Source organism: Chelonia mydas, chromosome 4, assembly GCF_015237465.2.
Source record: "Chelonia mydas isolate rCheMyd1 chromosome 4, rCheMyd1.pri.v2, whole genome shotgun sequence".
NCBI classification, from domain to species: Eukaryota; Metazoa; Chordata; order Testudines; family Cheloniidae; genus Chelonia; species Chelonia mydas.
Genome location: NC_057852.1, coordinates 81,508,565 through 81,534,154, shown reverse-complemented (window position 1 = coordinate 81,534,154; position 25,590 = coordinate 81,508,565). Strand labels below are relative to the sequence as shown.

At 43.0% G+C, this 25,590-nt stretch overlaps 1 protein-coding gene across 5 annotated transcripts in view; it reads right to left on the bottom strand.

The window, feature by feature from the left end:
- The window catches only part of TLR3 (toll like receptor 3), a 30,633-nt gene extending 5,370 nt beyond the window's left edge, over window positions 1–25,263 (bottom strand). The window contains exons 1-4 of one of the 5 annotated variants that reach the window (XM_043546109.1): window positions 24,323–25,263; window positions 12,428–12,876; window positions 4,642–4,833; window positions 492–2,320 (exon numbers count right to left, since the gene is read on the bottom strand). In XM_043546109.1, the coding sequence (XP_043402044.1) occupies window positions 492–2,320; window positions 4,642–4,833; window positions 12,428–12,876; window positions 24,323–24,707 (2,855 nt within the window). In that variant the 5' untranslated portion in view covers window positions 24,708–25,263. The other 4 variants (XM_043546111.1, XM_043546110.1, XM_007063639.4 and 1 more) reach the window with 4 other exon arrangements.
- Between the last annotated feature and the right edge of the window lie 327 nt (window positions 25,264–25,590).

Here is a 25,590-nt window from a genome sequence, read left to right as displayed (position 1 = left end):
AGGTAGTTTATGAGCCAAATTCTGCTTTCAGTTACACTGGGATACATCTGGAGTACCTCCATTAAATTTCAGACAGTTAAACTCATGTCACAAAGTATAATTTTCCCTGTACTTTCTGTTTTCAAGAAAGTAGACCACTGTCTTAGGGTATGTCTTCACTACCCGCCAGATCGGCGGACAGCAATCAATTCAGTGGGGATCGATTTATCACATCTAGTCTAGACGCGATAAATCGATCCCGAGCGCTCTCCCATCAACTCCTGTACTCCAGTGCCGCGAGAGGCACAGGCAAAGTCAACGGGGGGAGCAACAGTAGTCAACTCACCGCAGGGAAGACTCCACGGTAAGTCGATGTAATGCAACATAGCTGAAGTTGCGTAACTTAGATCAATCGCCCCCAGGGTAGACCAGGGCTTAGAGATGACTGCATTAAAGATCTGCTGAACAAGTGTTATTCATACACGTGCACATACACACATGCACATACTCACTTTTTGCACCAGGGATCTTTTAAGAGATGGTCAGTGACAACAAAGATAATCTTCCGACTTCTTTTTATACTATTAATAGTGGCTTCAAATTCAGATATGCCTGCTTCAAAGTCTCGTTCCTCTAAACAAAACCTAATTTGAGACTGATCATTTTCTTCCAGAGGAATGAAGTTCTTGGACACCCAATTCCTGTCCCTTCTTGCATGAATAATGTAGGCATCATAATCAAACTCTTCCTGTTGCCTGTCTATTTCTGTAAAACCAAGTACTCGATTTACTGACACATTCCAGTAAAATGCTATCCTCCAGCCTTCAAAATGGATAAGAATGACAATAAAGATGAAGAGCATTATCACAGTGGTGCTTATTATATACAGTAATTGAAAAGGGGCACTATCTTTGCAGGGTGAAATGTCAAAATACATCACCAGAGTACTATGATATTTAGGTGGGGTGTTGCAAAGGTAATGAGTATCTAATCCAGGTATGTTTGTTTGGGTCACATTAAGCCAATTAACAAACCAGGAGATACTTTCACAGGTGCAGTCAAATGGATTGGAATCCATCTCTAGTTCTTTCAGATTCTTGAAAGCTGAACCAAACACTTTTTCTTCAACAGATGTTATAAGATTTTTCTGAAGGATTAATGAATTCAGAGATATCTGGTCATCAAACAAAGATGCTGGAAGCAAGTTCAAATTATTTGATCCTAAATCCAGGCTTCTTAATTGAAACAAGCCCTTGAAAACTTGTACTGGAATCTCATCCAAGCCATTAGACTTCAAATTAAGTATATGCAGGTTAAGAAGATCTTTTAAAAAAAGGACAGGGCCACCTGGATTGGCATGTTTCCAAAGTCGAGCCAAATTATTATGTTGCAAATCCAGAATTTCAAGTTTGTGAAGTCCATCAAACAAATCATCTTTTACGTTAGCTAGATTGTTGTTGCTGATATCCAGGATGGTTAGATTCCGTAGAGGGTGAAAAGGTGAAGGAGAGAGGTCCAGATTGCTACAAGCTACCTTCCGTAGCATCAGTTTTCTAAGGCTTGGAACAAAAGCAAATGATTCGCTTGTCAAAGTCAACTCTTTGTTGTAGGAAAGGTAGATATCCTCAATATTTTGCAGACCTTTAAACTCATGACCTGTGAGCACCTGGTTTATTTCATTGAGTCCCAAATCAAGAATTTTTAGGTGTCCCAACCAAGAAAATGCTCCACCTTCTATTTTTGTGATTCTACTTTTTGTAAGATTAAGAAACTGCAGAGTAGAATTAGCAAGTGATGAAAATGTTTTATTAGTTATTATTTGTAAGCCATTGGTCCAGTTACATAGACTCAAATATTTCAGATTGTCCAAGCCTGTGAACATATTAGGAGTAATTTCTTGAAAACTATTACTATCTATAAGAAGATACTCTAAATGGCTTAGCCAACGAAAGGAGAAATCATCAATTTTTCTGACACGTGATCTTCTCAGATTCAAATATTTGACATTGGATAATCCATACAATGAATGAGAAAATAAGTGATAAATCCTATTATCCTCTAGGTTTAAATTCTCTAAGCTTGAAAGCCAGGTAAGAGAGTCGTTTTCTATCATGTTCAAATAATTTTTGGAAAGGTTTAAAGCTGTGAGGTTTGTTGTTTGAAGTCCGTGGAAGGTTGACTTGTGAATAAAAGAAAGCTGGATCTGACTCAGTGACAGATTCTGAATTCTTGTGCCTGATAATTCCAAGCAAAGTTTCTCTGTGAGATTTTCACCAAGCTCTACATTGTTCAGCACAAGGCCATACAGATTTCCAATTGCATGTAAACAGCCTGTGTGAAACTAGAAGGGAAAAAAATTAATGATTTTGACATTAAAAGAAAAAAAATCACCTAAGAAAGTTGTTCCACAAAGCCAAAACATGGAAAGTTCTTCAAATCACTACCATATGCCAAGCACACAATTTAAATTAACTCATAGATTTTCACTAAATTCCACAGGACTTAACCAAACTTTGTTTTAAAATGCATTATATTTCTATAGTAATGGTTCAAAACCCTGTAGTAATACCCCTGAAAATTAATATTTTGTATCAGTAATGAAAAAAACCTACCTTACTCTTACAGTAGATAGATGAAAGTGATTTGAAATTCTGTGTCTAATTCTCATGTGACTGAATCTTTAGAGGTAACTTGTAAATATATATACAACAAATCTCTCCGCCATGCATTTCCTTTGGGGTTTCATTTACTGATCTGTTGTCAAGAAGTGTCAATATGACACTAAATGAAAGAGAACATGGAATACTTTGGCACACGGGGGGGGGGAGAGTATTTAGGCCTACAATAACAGTCAAGATGAACTCAGTCTCCTTTTTATGGGCACAGTATGCACTCATAAAACTAGAGCTCAAACATTTGCTTCCTCAAAATGAATGGCAGCTACAAATCAGAATATTTGCCCCTCTTCTTGATTCGTTACCGGAATTGATGAGTGATAGGCACAAGTATTCATTTGTGGCAGTAATTTAAATACATAAGCCAGAAAGAACACAGTTTGACTTTCAGATCCCACATTGTGTTTGCAGAGCTGTCAGGGACGTGGGAAGACAAAACAAAACAAAACCAACACCAATTTACTTGTGAAATGAGTACACTTATCCTGAAAGTCAGGGAGACAAATTCAGAACTCAACAATGCCATTTTTGCAATCACTTTTCAGAGCAGAACCATATTTTAATGTTGCATTGATTGGAGTGTGCCTGTATAGTACATAAAATAGCATACAGGGAGTAAACTTGGATAGAGGACATCCACTTTTTAATCTATTTATATGCTTTTCTACTGTGCTCATTTCCAAAGTATCTGAGCACTTTGCATACATGAATGAATTTAGCTTAACACCATCTCTGTGAGCTAGGCAAAGGTTAGAAAATGAAGGGACAGACTGATTAACTAGTTTGTCCAAGACACTTGAGGACTGTTTATGGCAGAACTAGGAATAAAACCTAGATGTTGGCATTTCTAGTACAATGAATTGATAACCTGAGCCATTGGAACTTCAGTTTAAAGAGTCAGAGAGGTGGTGGTGATGCCATAGGAGGGGGGAGAAATATGCAGGAGAGAGAAGAAAGGAAGACAAGAAACAGAAAAGCAAAAGAGGGCAATGGCACACAGGTAAGAAACAAGGAAAGAGGGTGACAATGAACAAAGGAAGAGCAATGAGGAAGAGAATACAATGCAAGAGAGCAAAGGAAGTGAACAGCAGAGAACAAATGCAAAGGAGGAAGACGGAAAGAAAAAAATCAGTGCTTCTTTTCAAGAAAAAAAACTAGAGAGAAACATAAAACAGACAGACAGTATTGTGGAAAAAAAGAGATTAGTACATTTATTTTTTGGTTTTGTAGTATTTTATTGCATTTCCCTGGTCGAAAAATCTCTAAGTTTTGGGGGAAGAGATGGTATGGCTATTTTGAGCATTCATGCTGCTGCTTATCTTCTCTAGCTACTATGGTTGAATGTGGTTTCTTAGGATATGTCTACACTACATTTTAAAATCCACAGCAGCAAGTTTCAGAGGCCTGGTCTATAGACTCAAGCTCACAGGCCTCGACCTATGGCACTAAAAACAGCAGTGCAGAAGCTGTGGCTTGGACTGGAGCTCAGGCTCTGAAGCCCTCCCCAACCCAACCTTCAGAGCCTGAACGCTTTGTCCCCATGTAGCTGATTTATCTGATTTTAGCATGAGACCTGGGCTCTGAGACTCACTGCCACAGGTTTTAAAATGCAGCATAGATGTACTTTTGGTTACTAATTGTGACACGAGCCTGCTTCCATTTATTTCAGTGGAAGCTGGATCATTCCCTTTACAACAAGTTAAGACTGAGTGATAACAATATTGCATCTTTACAAATCCCAAATGCTTAAACAAAAGGAAATGAGTAGTTAAGTGCATCAGAAATCTTACTCCACCTACATAATAAATCAACTCACAATATCAAGAATAAAATAATGTGTATTTTATTACAACAGAACAATTTTACCTCTGACCAAAATGAATACTGTTCTTTTATCAGTGATTGCAAAATAGAAAAATTATGGGTCAGATCTTCAGCTGGTATAAATCATTTATACCAGCTGAGGATGTGGTCTTGTATTTCTTACCTCTTTCAGTGGGTTTGATGATAAGTCAAGCCTATTTAAGGAAGCGTTGCTAAGAAAATCTAGTTCTTCCTTTTTTAACTCAGTGATTTTATTCTCTGACAGCACAAGCTCACGAAGGCTCTCCAACTGTGGCTGGGATCCTAATTTTGTAGAAAGCAAACGATTATGAGATACATCCAGTATGTTCAAATTCTGGAAAAAAGAACAGGTGAAAATACAGTAACAAGTTAGATACCTTTGGAATTATTTTAGCCATTCTGAGGTTAAAAATTGGTCACATCACAATTAAGGGAGCAACAGAACAAACACTGTAACAGGGAGAAACACATACGTTGGAAGGCAATAGTCTGTCTACATCAGATGTCACTCATTATGGGAATCCTTAAACTAGATGATCAACATGGCAGCAGGCTGCCAACCTCCAGTCTCTTGCAGGAGAAAGCCCTCTGACATCACACACAGGGAAAAGGAACCAGCGAGCTACCTCCAGCCTCAACCACTGGGTGATCTTGACCTGCCATGACATGGTAAAAAGCAAGCTGCTTATCTAAAACTCCTCCTCCTGCTAAAGGCCTAAAGGACAGCTGACAGTTAGCCCAGGACTTGAATTCTATTCTCACCACTCCCTCTGAGTGGCCTTAATCCTTTTACTTAGTAAACATTATTTAGTTGCATTTCAACATTCCGATGGGGTAAGCAAGTATCTACATTTTACAGAGCAGTTAACTGGAGCACAGAGTTTAAGGGGTTTGCTCAGACTAGCCTAAAGCAGCCAACCAATGTGAGAAAAGTGTTTAGAACCTATCCATTGGACCAGTTCTCTGTTGTTCTAAGGCACTTTTATGCGACCCCCAGATTGATGCTGAGCTGATGGAATAACCCTATGTTCACTCTTATCACAGCCCCCCATGCTATAGTAAGGAGAGGCTATTCAGCCAAGCCAGAACAGCAGGAACTAGCATAAAGGAGGCTTAGAACCATTTTTGCCTTCCCCACTCTCTCCTGCACTGCGTTAATCAAATGAAATGGAGAATAAAATATTTTGTCTCTGACACAGTAGGCAATAGCTTATAAGAACATAAGAACAGCCATACTGGGTCAGACCAAAGATCCATCCAGCCCAGTATCCTGTCTTCTGACAGTGGCCAATGCCAGGTGCCACAGAGGGAATGAACAGTACAGGTAATAATCAAGCTATCCATCCTGTCGCCCATTCCCAGCTTCTGGCAAACCAAGGCTAGGGATACCATCCCAGCTAATAGCTATTGATAGACCTATCCTCCATGAACTTATCTAGACCTTTTTTTAATCCTATTATAGTCTTGGCCTTCACAACATCCTCTGACAAGAAGTTCAACAGGTTGATGGTGCATTGTGTGAAGTACTTCCTTTAGTTTGTTTTAAACCTGATGCCTATTAATTTCATTTGGTGACCCCTAGTTCTTGTGTTATGAGAAGGAGTAAATAACACTTCCTTATTTACTTTCTCCACACAAGTCATGATTTTATAGACCTCTATCATATCTCCCCTTAGTTGTCTCTTTTCCAAGCTGAAAAGTCCTAGTCTTGTTAATCTCTCCTCATATGGCAACTGATCCATACCCCTAATCATTTTTGTTGCCCTTTTCTGAACCTTTTCCAATTCCAATATATCTTTTTTGAAATGCGGCGACCACATCTGCATGCAGTATTCAAGATATGGGCATACCATGGATTTATATAGAGGCAATATGATATTTTATGTCTTATTATCAATCCATTTCTTAATGATTCCCAACATTCTGTTTGCTTTTTTGACTGCTGCTGCATATTGAGTGAACGTTTTCAGAGAACAATCCACAATGCCTCCAAGATCTCTTTCTTGAGTGGTAACAGCTAATTTAGACCCCATCATTTTATATGTATAGTTGAGATTATGTTTTCCAGTGTGCATTACTTTGCATTTATCAACATTGAATTTCATCTGCCATTTTGTTGCTCAGTCACGCTGTTTGCGAAGAGCTACAAAAGGATCTCTCAAGTCTGCCCAGGACTTAACTGTCTTGAGTAATTTTGGATCATGTGGCAAATTTTGCCACCTCACTGTTTACCCCTTTTTCCAGATCATTTATGAATATGTTGAATAGGACTGGGCCCAGTACAGACCCCTGGGGGACACCACTATTTCCCTCTCTCTCTATTCTGAAAACCGACCATTTATTCCTACCCTTTGTTTCCTATATTTTAACCAGTTACCAATCCATGAGAGGACCTTCCCTCTTATCCCAGGACAGCTTATTTGCTTAAGAGCCTTTGGTGAGGGACCTTGTCAAAGGCTTTATGAAAATCTAAGTACACTGTATCCACTAGATCCCCCCGTCTACCTGCTTTTTGACCCCCTCAAGAATTCTAGTAGATTGGTGAGGCATGATTTCCCTTTACATGTTGACTCTTCCCCAATAAATTATGTTCATCTATGTGTCTGACAATTTTGTTCTTTACTATAGTTTCAACCAGTTTGCCCGGTACTGAAGTCAGGCTTACCAGCCTGTAATTCCCGGGATCACCTCTAGAGCCCTTTTTAAAAAATGGCATCACATTCGCTATCCTCCAGCCATTTGGTACAGAAGTGGATTTAAATGATCGGTTACAGACTATGGTTAGTAGTTCTGCAATTACACATTTGAGTTCCTTCAGAACTCTTGAATACCATCTTGTCCTGGTGACTTATTACTATTTAGTTTATCAATTTGTTCCCAAACCTCCTCTAATGACACCTCAATCTCAGACAGTTCATCAGATTTGTCACCTAAAAAGAATGGTTCAGGTTTGAGAATCTCTCTCACATCCTCAGCCATGAAGACCGATGCAAAGAATTCATTTAGTTTCTCTGCCATGGCTTTATCGTCCTTGGGTGCTCCTTTAGCATCTTGATTGTCCAGTGGCCTCACTGGTTGTTTAGCAGGCTTCCTGTTTCTGACGAACTTAAAAAAAATGTTGCTATTACTTTTTCAGTCTTTAGCTAGCTGTTCTTCAAATTCTTTTTTGGCCTTCCTAATTATATTTTTACACTTCATTTGCCAGAGTTTATGCTCCTTTCTATTTTCCTCATGAGGACTTCACTTCCCCTTTTTAGGATGCCTTTTTGCCTCGCACTGCTTCTTTTACTTTGCTGTTTAGCAGCAGTGGCACTTTTTTGGTTCTCTATGTTTTTTAATTTGGGGCACACATTTAAGTTGAGCCTCTATTCTGGTGTCTTTAAAAAGTTTCCATGCAGCTTACAGAGATTTCACTTTTGGCGCTGTACCTTTTAATTTCTGTTTAACTAACCTCCTCATTTTTGTGTATTCTCCCTTTCTGAAATTAAATGCTACAGTGTTGGGCTGCTGTGGTGTTTTCCCCACCATAGGGCTGTTAAATTTAGTTATATTATGGTCACTATTACCAAGCGGTCCAGCTATATTCACCTCTTGGACCAGATCCTGTGCTCCACTTAGAACTAAATCAAGAATTGCCTCTCCTTTTATGGGTTCCAGGACTAGCTGCTCCAAGAAGCAGTCATTTAAGGTGTCTGCATTGTGTCCTGAGGTGACATGAAGCCAGTCAATATGGGGATAATTGAAATCCCTCATTATTTTTGAGTTTTTTATTTTAATAGCCTCTCTAATCTCCCTCATTATTTCACAGTCACTATCACCATCCTGGTCAGGTGGTCAGTAATATCGTAGAACTGATCAATGAAATTGTTTTTAATTGTTCATTTTATTAATATAACTTCATAAGCAAAGTTTTATGAATGAAACAACATTCATTCATAAAACCAGTTACCCCAATAACTGGCTAATTGAGTTTCACTTTCAATCCAACTGCTGCTTAAATCGCTGAAACTTACACTGTTTCAACATTGTACCTTCTGCTCACTGTTTGTCATTCATTATACTTGTCTCTATTGTAACTTCTGTTCACTATTTGGCATTCCTTACACTTGTCCATATTGTGACTCAAACTCCATTTTACCTTGTCCCAAACTCCATTTTAAAATGCTCACTTCATTTTGTAAAAGCTTGCTGCAACCTTCATTTTTGCAAAACCCTGCTGTAATCTTATTAGTTTAGATGTGTGAATGAGGTATGGATGGATGATGGACTCAACCTCCAGCCCCAGCCTGTCCTGATGAAATAAAGTGTAAACACCCAACAGCTGAAGATGCAGACAGCAGCCCTGACAAAGTAAGAGGAGTCCACCCTCAAAAGAAAAGAACCAAAGTACACTTGAAGAAACATCAAAGCCAGGTCCTAGGCTGAAAGTCATGTCTGCATTTGACGGGTGATCGATCACACCGGACCCAGAGGCAGCGTGACACAGCAAGACCGATAGACGCTGGATTCAAACTAAAGCCTACAAAAAGGATGGGTGAGATGGAAGACCTTGAAGGGTAACATTCTGCTGCCAACATGGAAGGGCATCGGTGCATGCCCAGCAGAGACCCAGCTCTTCCTTGTGCCCAGCTTTCCTGGCCAGTTAGCCGCCACAAGCTACAAACCTAAGCCACAAACTCAAGCTACATTCAGGACCAGTAACTATACAGCAGCTGCAGAACCTGTGTGTATGAACGAAAGTGTGAATGAATGTGAAACTGAATGAAATGTTATAGCTATAACTGACTGCCTACTACGATTCTTTTTGTATTCACAACAAATGTGACATTATGTCTCATCCCCTTTAATAAGATCCTGCTGGTTTTTATTTTATTGGTATAACAATATATCCCTGCTATATTCTTATTATTAGAGCATGGAATTACTATCCATAGAGATTCTATGGTACAGTTTGGTTCATTTATGATTTTTACTTCATTTGATTCTACACTTTCTTTCACATATAGTGCTATTCCCCCACCAGCACGACCTGTTCTATCCTTCCGAGATATTTTGTACCCTGGTATTACTGTGTCCCACTGATTATCTTCATTCCACCAAGTTTCTGTGATGCCTATTATATCAATAGCCTCATTTAATATGAGGCACTCTAGTTCACCCATCTTATTATTTAGACTTCTAGCATTGGTATATAAGCACTTTAAAAACTTGTCACTTTTCAGCTGTCTGCCATTACATGATGTAATTGAATGGGACTTTTCTTCATTTTACTGTTTCTCATCAGAACCTACGTGTGTTTTATCATCTTCCATCCTCTCCTCCTTACTAGGATACAGAGAATCTCCATTAGTAGATCCTCCCCTAAGGATATCGCTGTCCGAACCATGTGCTTCTCCACACCTGTCGGCTTTCCCCCAGCCTTTATTTTAAAAGCTGCTCTACGATCTTTTTAATTTTAAATGCCAACAATCTGGTTCCATTTTGGTTTAGGTGGAGCCCATCCTTCCTGTATAGGCTCCCCCTTTCCCAAAAGTTTCCCCAGTTCCTAATAAATCTAAATCCCTGCTCCCTACCTACACCATCGTCTCATCCACGCATTGAGACCCTGCTGTTCTGCCTGTCTAAGTGGCCCTGCGCGTGGAACTGGAAGCATTTCAGAGGATGCTACCATGGAGGTCCTGGACTTCAATCTCTTACCTAGCAGCCTAAATTTGGCCTCCAGACCTCTCTCCTATCCTTTCCTATGGCATTGGTACTATATGTACCACAACCACCGGCTCCTCCCCAGCACTACACGTAATATCTAGATGCCTTGAGAGATCTGCAACCTTTGCACCAGGCAGGCAAGCCACCATGCAGTTCTCCCGGTCATCTCAAACCCAGCTACCTATGTTTCTAATGATCGAATCCCCCATAACGATTACCTGTCTCTTTCTAATAACTGGAGTTCCCTCCCCTGGAGAGGTAACCTCAGTGCGAGAGGATACCACATCATCATCTGGAAGGAGGGTCCCAAGTATGGATTCATTTCCCTCTGCTCCAGTTGGATGTTCTCCTTCCCTGAGACTTTCATCCTCCTCCACAGCACAGAGGCTGTCAGAACGGGGGTAGGACCATTCTACTGTGTCATGGGAAGTCTTGTCTCTATACCTCTCTGTCTCCCTTAGCTCCTCCAGTTCAGCACACCACAAGCACAAACACACACATGCTACAGACAACAAACTTACCCCAACCGTAATCACTCCTCCTTCACTTGGAGAACTCCCTCGCAAAACTGTCCTTATCATGTTACTTAGCCCACATGTAAAATATATCTAATAATTATTACCCATTTTTGCTATGTCCTTTGAGATTACAAATGAAGTATGACCACAGTCCTATTTTTATAAGTGGTCAAACAGACAGTTAAAGTAAACTGGGAGGCACTGTATTTTAGTATATTAAACATTGGCCTTCACAGTTAGACTTGAATTCTAATAATTTGTGACCTTGGGCAAGCTTGTTAATATATTTGAGGCTCTATTGCCTCAAAATAAAAAATGGGAATTTTAATACTATTTTGCCAGCCTCACAGTATTAGCTAAGGCTAGACCCTGAAGTGGCTAAAGGCACAAAACCTGCTTATCTAAATAATCATATATCCCTACACTCTGGGGTAATCACCAAGTAGCATAGGGGGAATGCCAGGAGCATAGCCAGAGCAATTCTGTGTTCTCGTGATTCCCCAACTGCCAAAAGAGAGCTTAGCTGGTCAGGGTAACCACAACACTCACTTGAGCTGCTGGAGATCAGTTTACAGATAAATAAATTGTGGTTACTTTGACAACCACCCAAGGCAGAAGAATGCTAACAAATTCTAACCAGATGACCATGTTGGCTAGCAGCTACAAATTCATTTAGGCCCCAAAAGCTCATAGAGGCCTGAAAAAGGAAAGAAATGTAATCCCTCAGCTTGGTAAAAAAAAGCCACAAATGTGTGTGCTTGGAATATGGAAAGTTGACACACAAAACATACTACCTACTAGACTTGGCCAAAAAGAAGAAAAACTTGCAGTAAATTTAGGAGATTTTAAGTCATTCTACATTCTGCTGTTTTTCCTATCTGATTTTTCATTTTCTTCAGGTTACATTATCTTCTCTCATTTCCACAGGAACTGAGGGGGAATGATATGTAACCTCAAACTCTGCCTCCACCTCACCCACCTCTCCAGACCTGCCTACTTGCCCCTCTTCTCCCATCACAGACCCTGGACACAAAGACTTCAGAAGAGGAAGAAGGGGATAGAGGGAAGGACCCCACAGAGGTGGCAGAGACTCCATTTTGCTCTAATGCAGTGGGCCCTATCTGGAACATTCTTTGGGAAAATAAAAGGGCTCAAGAAGTTAATAGTAACAATAAGTTGCTTCTTCTCCAGAGAATGAAGAAGAGTATATTTAGGCTTGGAAGGCATAGCTATTTATAGGTAAATGTCGATAAACATCAATTTAACTGTACACACACAAACCAACTGATGGAAATATTTCCACCAATTATAATCAAAATTTACAGATACAAAAAGTAAGAAAAATTCTGCTTGAGTTTGATTTAAGGTTATTTAACTTGTATATTTTGACATATGATGTTACCAACTTGTGTTTTAACAGTTATAAAGTTTAACTTTTTGAATCTCAACATCTACTGCCATTAAAGAATTGTCTGGCCCAACCCATAATTTCCCATAGCTGTGACCATTCAAACTGATAAAAATAATAAAATGCTTAAAAATAAACATCAGGATTAGCTGACAAAATTAAAAATTGAATTTTAAGTGTATTGGACCTTCCCAGATGAGGACCACGACCTGCTCTGGAGATGCACTGGATTTTAATTCAGTAATTTCTTCTCCTCCCTTTTAGAAAATGAAAAGCAATATTTCTATATATCTTACCTTCAGGTTTTTGAAAGGATTGCCTTTGATCTCTATTATGTTGGACCCTAAATTGAGCTCAGTCAGGCTGGCACAGGATGCAAAAACATTGTCAGTGAGCTCACGCAACTGATTATGTTGCAGTTTCAAAACTTTTAACAGGGGCAAAGTTTGACACAGTTCTGGCTGAAGTTTAGAGAGGCTGTTGGATCCTGCATCCAAGTAAATAAGCTGGCTGTACTTTGTTAAATTTGCAGGTGGTAGCTTGTTTAGCTGGTTATGAGAAATGTCCAACGCTGTTATATTAATTGGAAGATCTGAAGGAATTTGTTTCAGCTTTAGATGACTGCAGTCAGCCACTTGATTTCTGATCTTACATTGGTTCTCAGCCGTTACACAAAGCAAGGAGAAGGTCAACAGGCTGAAAGACAAGCAGGCCCAACTGGGAAGGGGATCTCTCATTGTTCTATCTACAAAAGAAAAATGAACACATACAGTACAAGTTATAATCATTTTGGTAAAATATGTATATTAACACCTACTGTAAAGTAAGCCAGACTTATAATCAAGTACTCTCACCTATGCTATATACACTACAACACAATTTGATAATTTTAAATTACCTAAAACATTTAATCTGCCCCTCCCATACAGTAGCACTCCCTTGTTGAAAAAATTAAACTCAATCACATCCCAAAAATTTAGGTTTTGTTTAAACTTTGTTTTTGTTGTTTAAAGTCCGACTGGAAATGTTTTAACTTTTTTATTTCAGTGAAAACGGGGTGGTTTTTGGTTTTTTTTTTAAATGCCAATTTAAACTTGGCTCAAAATTAAAATTTGTAAAATCAAGGTGTCACAGGGTGGTACTAGCCCTAAAGAAGGAAGAAGCCAGTGTGTCTGTTATTCACCAGCTGCCTCCTAAGCGAAGCTTAAGAGAGGGCACCTGGGTCCTATAAATAGGAGGTCCTTGAAAGGTCTGTCAGGACAGGTGAGAGTTGCAAGGGTCTCTGAAGGAAGCTTTTAGTAGTGCCTGAAGGTAGGTGATTAACAAGAGGGGTGAATTCCCAAACCAAAAATCCAGGACTGGAGAGGGTTGAAGGCCAGAGGGACTTGCTTGTGACGTCTAAGCCAGAAGGTGAAAGGCCAGGGAACAGCAGTGGGTCTTACCTACTGGTGTCTCCATGCATGGTCATCTGGGCTCAGCTGCCCAGTGAGAAGGTCAAGGGAAGTGAGGGACGCTACCTTAGTGAGGATGAACTCCCAGCGGAGAGGCTGTGGGGGATTCCTCCTGAGAACAGTAGGGCTTCACTTTAGCTAGAAGGGCTGGGGTGACTGTTGTGGTAAAAGGACAGGAGATGACTGAAGAAGAACCTGTGTGTAGTGGAAGATGCTGGAGTGTGATATGTGTTATGGGGATGGACTAGAGGCTATAGGATTTTACTAACTATATCACTGGGTATGAGAAATGGACTGGTTGGGGCTTTTGCTATGGATTATTTGATCTATGTTTTAGTAAATCCTCCCCTGCCCACCCCTGGAGGATATTAGTGAATCAGAGACACTTGTGTGGTGTTACTAGGCACCCTGAAGGAGGAATGCTGAAGCCAGGATGCCTGTTCTGCTGCAACCTGATGCTGGAAGATGCTTCAGGTGAGGTCACCCTGTCATGGGGATTTTTAATAAAACCTAACACCAACCGAAATAGTCCAACAATATCACTCTTAAACCAGCTGTTTTGACAAACAAAAAATAAACACTTCCCTGTACTCTTTGAAACTTCAACCTTAAGAATCCAGTAGTGAAACTGACTTATTTCTCTCCAAGTTGAGAAATATAAAAAACAAGTTAAAGTGATGGGTATATTGGATTTTTAACATTTTCCCATTTTTAATATTCTAATGTATTGGTAGGAGATTTACTTACAGTTAATCTTTTAAACTAAACAATGTTTCTTTAAACATCCCCTTTTAGAACCCAAACATTTCAGCATTGTCCTAACTGCATGAGGATTGGAAAAACAAGCTACTAAGAAACAGATAAGAAATGAAACTACATAGTCAAAATTCAAGTTAGGAGCACCAGAATGGGCAAATAAAATGCAGAAGTGATAACTTTTACCTTTAAATAAAATTCTTCATCCAACTAACCAGTGATGTTACTGGCAATAGCGGTAAGAACATTTGTGGTCTTGCAAGTATATCAGACCAAATCCTGCAATTAGGTACACCCATGTATCCACAATGATTTTAGGTCCAGATTCAGCAAGGTGCTTAAGCACCTGCCTGACTTTAAACACAAGTAGTCCCATTGGTTAAACTGCTCGTGCACTTAGTTACCATTTGCTTGTGTGCCATACTGAATAAGGATTGATTAAAATACATAATGCTTTGTAGAATCAGGGGCTAAACATAGTCCTAGATAGACCTCAGAGCAGAATTGTCCATTTTAGACACTTTCCAATTTAGAGTGTTTCCAATGCTTTATTACAGGGGTGGCCCGCCTGAGAAGGAGCCAGAATTTACCAGCGTACATTGCCAAAGAGCCACAGTAATCTGTCAGCAGCCCCCCATTAGCTCTCCCACTCCCAGCGCCCCCCGCCCACTAGCAGCCCCACTGGTCAGCGCCTCCCTCTCCGTCCCCTCACCTCCCGGTCACCTGTTTTGTGGCATGCAGGAGGCTTGTGGGGGAAGAGTGAGGGCACTGCAGGCTCAGGGGAGGGGGCGGGAAGGGGTAGAGTGGGGGCAGAGCCTGTGGCAGAGCCAGGGGTTGAGCAGTGAGCATTCCCCAGCACATTGCAAAGCTGGCACCTGTAGCTCCAGCTCCGGAGTTGGTATCTATACAAGGAGCCGCATATTAACTTCTGAAGAGCCGCATGTGGCTCCAGAGCTGCAGGTTGGCCACCCCTGCTTTATTAGAATAAGTATTCTGAAGCCAGGTATCTTTTTGACTCTTGTTCTCAGTACAACAGAACATTCTTTTTTAAGTGTCTTTTTGAAAGAGTACAAGTAGATAGTCAGTTTCTATAGAATATTCAATTAGCTCATTTGAAAAGATATTAAAAATGAATTTGTTTAAACATGTTAGACACTTTTGTTTTACAGTAAAAATAACAAGCCTGTTTCAAAAAGCAAATTAAGTTACAGGTACTGCTTCTATACCTGTGTTCTGCTGCCAAATTGTTTTACAATAATATTTTAAATCTTTCTTTCTCTTGTTGCTCCATGAAAGCTCTGACTTGCTTGAAATTAAGCAAGAGTACGCTCTTATAGAGTTTATTACAGGCCTAATTCAGTGGAATTATTCCATATTTACACTGCTATAAAGAAGAAGAACTTGACCCATTATGACCATTGGTTCAATTAATGTATTGATACATTGTATGAATCATTAACAGATTTTTGCATTGAATCTTTAAATTTTTCCATTTCCCATATTCCCACCATGTGATATTGCTAAATATTATATATTGTTGGATTATGGACCAGTTTAAAATCTACCATAAGTAGAGCACACACCTACAGTCCTAATCCTTTAATCAGATCTGGTGGGGGACCCTTGAACCCAAGCACAGCTCAATTAAATTGAGTGGGACTTCATGCAATTGCAAGGATCTGACCATGAAGATCCTACTGCAGAATCTGAGCCTGTGTTTGCTGCCAGCCGAACAGAAGCACCATTCTGCTGAGCGTAACACAACTTCAGTTAAATGTGCCATTTCTGCTTTCCCCTTCCCCATGTTATGTTGTATGGCTTTTTAAAAAACTTTTCTGCCAGATCTATTGTGCAGGAATATATAGTCCCATATGACAGGAATACATTCTGTTCATACACACACTGCAGAACACCGCAATCCAGTTGGACTCCAGCCCTTACTTGTGCAAAGCAGTCCTTTGATGTCACTAGCACAGCTCCCTGACTACAGGATCCTGCTTGTACTTTTCACAATACCACAAGAAAATGCTGATCCTCTTCCTAATAAGACTACAATACAACTCTAAAGCTTGCTGTAAGCTCTGTGGAACACATCCTTATTGCTGCACAAAATCTTTGCTCATACAAGTATCCCCATTATGTAAAGCTTACCCTTATAAATAAGGGCCTGATCTTGCAAACCCTAACTTCCTTTCCTTTTAAAAACATAAGGTGAAATCCTGGCTACCCTGAAATCAATGGCTTCAATAGGGTCAGAATTTTAACAAAGCAAACCTCACTAATGTTCACCCTCGGGTCCAGGGCCCAATCCTGTACGGTCATGAGCACCATCTGGAAGATACTGAACATTCCCAACTTCCAGTGACATTCAGAACTGAGGATGCTTAGTGCTTCCCAAGGAGCAATTAGCATTTTACAGGATTGGCCCCATTGTTTTAAAGATCCCTTGAAATATGATACCGGAGGAGAGTACATATGCCGTGGGCGTTTTCTGCTGTAACAAATACGACTTTTAAAAAAAAAAAATAGGTTGAGTAGCTTCTCAATTTATTTTTTTTTTAATCTCAGACTCTTTGGAGATTAGAATTTTCAATTTTTCGTACAAATAATGTAATCCTTAGCCAGTAGCACACAGATCTGTGGAGTCATAGAAAATCAACAGAAGCCCTGGGGCTAACAAATACAGCGTTTTAAGGTTTAAAAACTGCATTGCTTGTACATATCCTCATCTGGGTTTCTACGTTTGTAATTGCTGCACACTTGTCAGTGTTTTATTGCTAACTTCTGTTTACTGAGAACCCGCTCTAGTTTTTCCTTAATTCAAAGTTGTTAAAAATAGGATTTCCCCACCCCCCCACTCACCAGACTCCGGCAGACAATGTCTGCTTTGGGAAAGTTCCCTCTTTTTTCCTGCTGGTTTGTTCTTAGGAAAGGGGACTTCACCACGATAAACCTTCTAAGCAAAAGCTGTGTCATACAATAGAAGCCGAGGAAAGTACCAAAAGGAGAAGCTACACCGTGCTGTTTGCAGCTACATAGAAAACTCTCCCTCTTCCCATTTCTCCATTCCTTCATTGTTTGCTTTGAACAAACTTTTCCTGTTTCGGTGCATCTGACCAGCTCGTTCCATTTAAAGAGACAGCAGCCTCCTTAAGCCTTGATGTTACCCAAGGTTCATTTCCAACAACTAATCCAAGCCATTAAGCATTGTTACTTTTTTCAGCCAGCAGTAGTTTCCATTCCCCATTATCTTTCCAAGGTGTTTCAAAATTGCCTGGTTTCTTAATCCCTTCTCTTTGCCCTATTCTCCCTCTCCTTCTGCCCTGTTCTGCTTAATTTTCATGTCTTTCCATTAAGAGTGGGTCTGCACCAGAAAAATGTATACCCTTATTCTGGCAATGTGCTGTTGAACTGGTGCCGAGTGCTATGCAGCCAAGGCACTGGTGTTTTTACTACCCTTGTCGCAAGAAGTTTTCATGCTAAAGTGGTCAAAATGCCAGCACCCAGTTCACACTAGTGCTTACATGATTGCTAGAACTGGTGCAGCTGCATTGGTGCTGGAATACAGGTTTGCCTTTTTCCAGCGTACACAATGCCTTAAGGGGCAGCAGAACAATGCATCCAGCTTCTAAAGCTGAACCATATTAAAAATAAAAGTTGTACTCGCATTAGATTTCCAGCTTGATCCCTCAGTTCAGTGAAATATAAAAGCAATAATTACATCCCCTGCACTTTAGCCATTTGCAAACTTTCTTTCTGCACCATTCAATGTGGGGTGAAGGCCTTGAGGAGTCTGATTTACCTGGAGCCCACAGAGCGTAACAGGGGTAAGGACAGCAGAAAGAGAGCGAACAAATACAAGCCCTTTCCCTCCCCTCTCCCATACACTGCACAGCACCTTGGCTGCGCTGCTAACTCATTAGAGAGCAGAAGTGAGTCCTCTAAAGAGCATGAATTGCACCTGTTCCTTATGCCCTTTGATTTCTTTCTACCATTACCAGATAAGCAAGCGATAACACCGAGCAGCCTATGGAACAAGGTCTTTTTTTCTGTGGTAAAATAAACAGAACTGCCAAGTCTCATTCATCAGAAGGGATCCTCCCTCCTTTTCCTTTCATTGTAAGGCCCCAGTTCCTGGCGTTCTATGCTTCAGCTGCAAACAGTTGCCATCTCTACTTCAAGCCATGCAGAAACCAACAAATCAGAACAGGCTGCTAAATATACTTGACTATGCATCAATCGCTGGACTACAGGTTAATTCTTACACTCTTGCTTTCTCTACCTCTAGCCCAGTGACAGTTATATTTATCCTCAAAGGGTTAGAGAGAGTGAGTGAGAATGACTGTAATCCAGTGGTTAGGGCTAGAGTTACCAACTTTCTACTACACCCTTGCCCTGTCCCATGCCCTGCCCCTCCTCCAAGGCCCCAGCCGCGCTCACTCCATTTCTGCGCCCCCCCCCCCCGTCACTCACTCTCCCCACCCTCACTCACTCATTTTCACCAGGCTGAGACAGGGGATGGGAGGGGGGACTCTGGGGTGGGGCCAGAAATGAAGAGTTCAGAGTGCAGGAGGGGGCTCCAGGCTGATGCAGTGGGTTGGGAAGCAAGAGAGGGTGAGGGTTCCAACTGGGGGTGCGGGCTCTGGCGTGGTGCCAGGGATGAGGGGTTTAGGGTGCAGAAGGAGGCTGGGGGGTTGAGCTGAGGGGTTTGGAGTATGGGAGGGGGCTCCAGGCTGAGGCAGGGGATTGGGGTGTGGGAGGATGTATGGACTCTGAGCCAGGGGTGCAGGTTCCAGGGTGGGGCCAGAAATGAGGGGTTCAGGGTGCAGGAGGGGGCTCTGGGCAGGGACAGGGGGTGTGAGGGCTCTGGCTGGGGATGAGGAGTTTGGGATGTAGGAGGGTGCTCCAGGCTGGGACTGAGGGGTTTGGAGGGTAGGAGGGGGATCAGGGCTGGGGTGGGGGGGTGAGGACTCTGGGGTGGGGCTGGGGATGAGGGGTTTGTAGTGCAGGGGGGTGCTCTGGGCTGGGATCAAGGGGTTCAGAGGGCAAGAGGGGGATGAAGGCAGGGGTTTGGGGCCCGAGAGGGGGTCAGGGGTTTAGGCTCTGCGCAGTGCTTACCTCAAGCAGCTCCTGGAAGCAGTGGCATGTCCCCCCTCTGGCTCCTATGTGGAGGTGCAGCCAGGCGGCTTTGCGTGCTGTCCCATCCACAGGCGCCACCCCCCGCAGCTCCCGTTGACTGGGAACCACAGTCTATGGGAGTTGCAGGGGTGGCACTTGGGGGGGACAGCATGCAGAGCCCCCTGGCTGCCCCTACGTGTAGGAGCCGGAGTGGGGACATGCCGGCTCCTTCCTGGGAGCATGTGGCCCGGAGGCTAGCAGGGAACCTGGCAACCCTGCTGCATGGCACTGGCAACCAGACAGTCAATGGCGCGGTCAGCGGTGCTGACTGGAGCTGCCAGGATCCCTTTTCAGCTGGGTGTTCTGGTCAAAAACCAGACACCTGGTCACCCTAATTAGGGCAGACTTGGGAGCCCTGGGATCCAGTCTCCCCGCTCCAGTGACTCTTTTATTAGTTATCCATAGTGCAACAACATCAGCATCAGAGACTGAGGGAGCCATGCCTCAGAATGCTCCCTGGCTCAGTGGTCAGAGCACTCTCCTGTTCAGATCCTTTCTCCCCTTCTGGCAGAGAGGAGGGAATTGAATCAGGGTCCTCCCGTATCTTAGATGACTGCTCTAATCACTGGGCTAAAAGTATAAATTGCGTGGCAGCACCTCCTCCTCCGGTCATTCTATGTGGAGTACCTAACTGGGTTCCACAACAAGATTTAATCTGACTCCAGGTGGCTGGCTTCTGTTCACGGATGGCTATGGAGAGCTATATACCTCACCACAGTCCAGACTTGGGCACTGGTAAATAAAAAGGATCCCAAATTTTTTTTAGGTCTCTTGATTTTTAAACCAATCTCCTGATTTTGGGGGCCTGACTCATTTTTGAAAGCTTGGAGTTAGCAATACCAAAATACCAAGGCAGGGGAAGAGTTATTTAGTGTGGTTGAAACTCTGACAGAAGTTGTGATAAAGTTAAGAAAGGGAAAACTTTGTTCCCCAGCCTAATAGATCTCACTGAAACTATTTCCCAAGAAAAGGGGTAGAAGAAGCCTTATCATGCGGGACATTTAAAACTAGACTGGAGAAAACACTGGAAAATGTACTGCAGGGAACAATCATGCATTTAGAGTAGGATAGACTAGGTGACCTAGGGGTCTTTTGCTTTTGATACCTATCCTTGTATGTACCTACCCCACATAGAGTAAACTGGAAACAGAGAACAGTTAGTGCACCTGGAGGGTGGGCCAGCCCTATCTGAACATGAAGCCCGCTGCGGGAGAAGTTGGGTCAAGTGATGAGTATAAAGGGAGAGACCCAGGAAAGGGGAAGGTTGGGTGTTTCTGCTGTCTGCGAATAGTCTGATAGCAATCAAGTGAATTGAGAAAAAGCCAAAGGAGGGGAGTTAGCTCTTGTGGTGGGTCTCAAAATAAGGGCAAGATTCTAGGGAGGCAGTCCTGGGATGCTGGTGTTCAGCTAAGGAGCAGAGTACTTGGGAAGGGCTAAAGTTCAAACCTGGGGAGGGCAGAAGTTATTTACACTTTTGGTTGAGGACTTACTAGAGAACTCCAGAGGGAATCCTTTAAGTTGTAGCTGTGAAGGCCGAGACCTTAGGGAGTTTGACAGGAGTGTTGCTACACAGTGAGCCTGGAAAGGGGCTGTTGGGAAGGTGGGCAAATGGCTGAGGTAGGAAGTCCCACAAGGAGGAAGCAGGTCCTGTCAATGTAAGGTCCCTGAGCTAGGCCCCCAAGAAGTGGGGGAGGCTCAGTTCCCCTACTGGCAGCTGGAAAAAGGTGGTATGAAGATTCTGCAGACCAGGGGTTGAAAGATTACTGAGCTCGGACCTGGTTTAAGGCCATGGGGATTATTGTTTGTTTGGATTTTGTGCCCCTCTGGTATGGGGGTGACTCTAAATGACCTGGCTGAAGAGCTAATGAGAAGAGGCAGATAACACAGGGCTGAAGTGGCTGTCAGTAGGGGGTGCTAGCTGAGGATCCAGCCATCCCATGAGGGGCATGCCGGTGGTGAGTCACGCTTCTACATTGTCTGATACACTGGGCATATAGGAGAGGTGGTTATTGTGTAAGGTTTATCACCTTCCTTAGCTCATCCCCCAGCCCCCTCCATCATTAAGTAATATAAGTTCACTAGTAAGAACTTGAAGCGTGTATTTCAGGAAATGACTTATGATTTCAGCCTCCATGAGTACAAGCCCTGAAAACCTGATTCTTATCCTCACAAAAACAAGCTCTGTGAACTCTGCCTAATCAAAACAGCTCCCATTTTGCGTATGGAATACTTGCCACTAGCTGCCTGAAATTGAGCTGCAGAGCTAGGCATTTTCATTGAAATTATTAATTAAATGACTCTAAAGTCAGAAGAAATTTTGGACTCTCAGTCTAGTGGCAGAAAACTGACAAACCTAACAAAAGAAAATAGACTGCTTGTTATAAAATTTCCCCCAGCTCCAGTTTGGAATCGCTTGTTCCTCAGCAACAAATCAAATGATAAAATACTCTCACACACTTGCATTCATATTACAAACAGCAAAAGATTATGTACATATAATAGCTTATTAAAGAAGAGTGCCTTACGTTAACATTACAGTATTCCTCAATATGTACCCTTGTACACTTTGAAGATAAACAGAATATTCAACCCTATGTGATATAGTGCCATCTCGTGGCTTCAAAATGTTGATGCAGCATGTGCTTTGCACATATGTATCTCTGACCTCAAAGGGTGCGGCTACGGTGCCCTGCCCCAAGAAAAGGGCAATAAGTCCCAGAGCCCAGGCCAAATGACTCTGCTCAGGTGACTCATGCTATAGGGCTACAATTAGAGTGTAGACATTCTTGTTCAGGCTGCAACCCAGGCTCTGACACCCACTCCCCAAGCTGGGTTTCAGAGCCTGGTCTGCAGCCTGAGAAGAAATGTCTCCACTGTTATCTTTAGCCCCATCATGTGAGCTGGAGTCAGTTGACCCACGTTCTGAGACATGCTGCCACAGTGTGTGTTTTTTGCGGTGTAGACGTACCCAAAGAAATTCACATGCAGGGTCTGTTGATGTCGGGTCACTTGTATTCTATCTGTTCTGCTATTTATTATTTGTATGACCACAGTGCATAGGAACCCCAGATATGGACCAGGTTCCCAATGTGCTAGGTCCTGTACAAACAGAATAAAAAGACCATGCCTGCTTCAAGGTTCTTGCAATCTAAGCATTAAAAGGGATAACTCCTTTTTCCTGCTTGTAGAGGAATGTATAAATAACCAAATAAACTAGAAGCTCTTTTTTGATTGGGGGGGAGGGAATGGGAATCAGACCACTTGTTTAAGAAAGGATTTAGGTGTCTAGCTGTGGGCAACCAAGTTTGAAAATGTTGGTCTTCACTTTAGCCATCTATAAAACCATGCTAATACTTAGCTATCTCACAGGGTATGCTGAGAAATAATTATATATCAGGAATTGCAGATAATTCTTATTTCCTCTTGGTAGAGATCTTTCACAAAAGATCTAAATCATGACAATTCAGGGAAACAGTAGATGACAAACATTTTTAGGGTCAGGGTTATTTCTTAACATTCACCAATCACTCCCTAGTTTCATCTGAAAGGTTCCTATGCTTAGTCTTGAAACTAGTATTGAAAAAAAGCATAGAATAAAAGTCTGACAGCTAGGCTGAATCCTCCAGTTCATAGATTAACAAATTTTAAGGCCAAAAAGGACCATTATGATAATCTATTCTCACCTCTCAAACAACACAGGGTAAAGAATCTTGCCCACTAATTTCTGCATCAAGCCCATGTACTACAGCTCAAGAAGAAGTTATCTTTAATTCTTTTTTCAGGGCCAGAACTCTCCCTAGTGATTCTCTTACTGCAATACCCTGTTCTTAGTGTGCCTAGGAAGGAATGCATTAACTAATTCTCCACAGCTTGCCCAGCAGCAACCTCAATCTCTCCTCTATCAAAGGGGGTTAGCTAACCCCTTTTATGCCAGCCTATAGAAAGGTTCTAATCTAGACATCTAAATTGGGGGTACCAGACAGCTGGCCTGCTTTATTGTGGCCCATATAACACATTCAATTTAAAAGGTTTTTCAAAGTACTGTACATTTCTAGCCCTCGTGGTTACAAAGATAATTTGGTGAATATGAAATGAGTGTAAGTGATATAGCGTGCTCTTCCTGAGTGTGCAGACAACCTGAAATCAAAGCTTAGGCCATGTCTACACTGTGAGCTAGGGGTGTGATTCCCCTGCTCATGTCCACATACCTGTGCTGGTACTCTTCACGCTAGCATGTATATAAATAGCAGTGGGCCGCAGTATCCTGGTAATGTCAGTGGAGGCATGGCTGAGCTGGGATGAGTAGATACCCACTGGTTTGAGGTGGGTTTGTACTAGGCATGACTCTGCCACGCCTCCACTACTGTTACCTGTACTACTGTGGCTACACTGCTATTTATATTTGCACTAGCTTGATGAAAGCTAGCATAAGTATGTGAAAACACAGAGGGGAATCATGCCCCTCGCTTATAGTGTAGACAGCCTTAGGGGTGTAAACTCCTTTGACTTCTATTAATATCATTGAGGTGTCAACTCTAAAGCCAAGTTGACCTAATGTTATATATTTTGAAACCTGCTGGAGCAGCAGTGTGTACATGCCGCTAGGCCTTGCATGTGGTATACAGTCAGGAAACAGTTATTTGCATCTCACTATGCCCCTGTGGTTCCTTCATTTAACATTTCTTGTGTAAAAAGCAAGACACAACTGGGGACAAGGATGGAATGGTCTTAAGCAACTTCAGAACAAGCATCTCCTGGGGCACTAATTAGCCTCCAAGTGATCAGAGTACAGGCCCATCTACTCACTCCCTGCAGTCACATCAGCCAGGACCCCTCTTGTTGTCTTGCTTGCTGGCAGGCTGGCTGCTGCTGTAGCTTGGATGTCCTGCTGGTCTTCCTCCCAGGGAGGGAGCAACCCCACCACCACTGGGGCCTCTCCTGGCCCGTTGCCTGCTGCTACTGCTGTCAGATGAGTTGCTGCTGTTGCTGGAAGAGGAGGCTGTTGCGGAGGTACTGTTGCTGCTGTGACTGTGACTGCTGCTGTTGCCCGGACTGTGCTTTGTTTCCATCCTCGCCTCTGACAGTGCAGTGGCAGTTGTTGCTGCTGTTGTCGGGGAGCGAGCCCACTCCTCCCCAGTCCATCTGTTCCCCCACTACCTCCATCATCTCCTTTGTGACTCCCACAGACCATCTGGGACTGCCTCTACTTACCAGCTCAGCTGCTTTCCCCACCGCCCCCCCTCCTCCCCAGCCCTTTGCCACTTGGGACTGCAACAGCAGCCAGGACTTTGTTCACAAGCACAGGTGGTTACATGTGTCCTCCCCCTCCTCATGGACTTGTCCCCCCGCCCTTCCCCGGCTGCTGTAGGCTGGTGGGCCTTCCCACCCTCTGTTTGCCTCCAGCAGGAGTTTGCCCCTTTTTCCTTTGCTACCTGCCCCGTCTGCCCACTGCTGACCACTTTGTTTGTCCCTCCTACCCTGCCCAAGTCCCCTAGAGTTTTTTTGTTAGTTTGCCTGTCTGCCCCAGACCTGTTTTCAACCCATTCCTTTCACCCCTATGGTCGGGGTGAAAGTAACTGAGGCCACTTACGGGTTCGGGGCGGCTCCAGCCCCCGGAGGGGGCGAGTCCTCAGGTGGAAGGGGCGGGGTTGCGGGTCAGCATCCCCCAGCCAGCCCTTCCAGTCCGGCTGGCCCGCGCCGCCCAGGGCTCCCGTGTAGATTTAAAGGGCCCGGGGCTCCGGATGCCGCTGCTGTTGTAGCAGCAGCGGTGTCCGGCACCCCGGGCCCTTTTAAATTGCCAGCCCCAGGGCAGCTGCTCCCTTTGCCCCCCCCCCGCTTCGCCCGTCGGCAACCGGGGGGGGCCAAAAGGGTCAGGAACATTAAAGCGCTGCAGGGTCCTTTAAGGACAGTCCTTTGCCACAGCAGCGCTTTAACGTCGCTGCCCCTCCCCCCCCGTCCGTCGGTGGCCCGGCCGGTATGGACCCTACCAGCAGGGCTGCCGAGAGGGGAGGCAAAAGGGGCAGGGACGTTAAAGCGCTGCCGCGGCAACGCTTTAATGCGGGCTGGGTATGGGC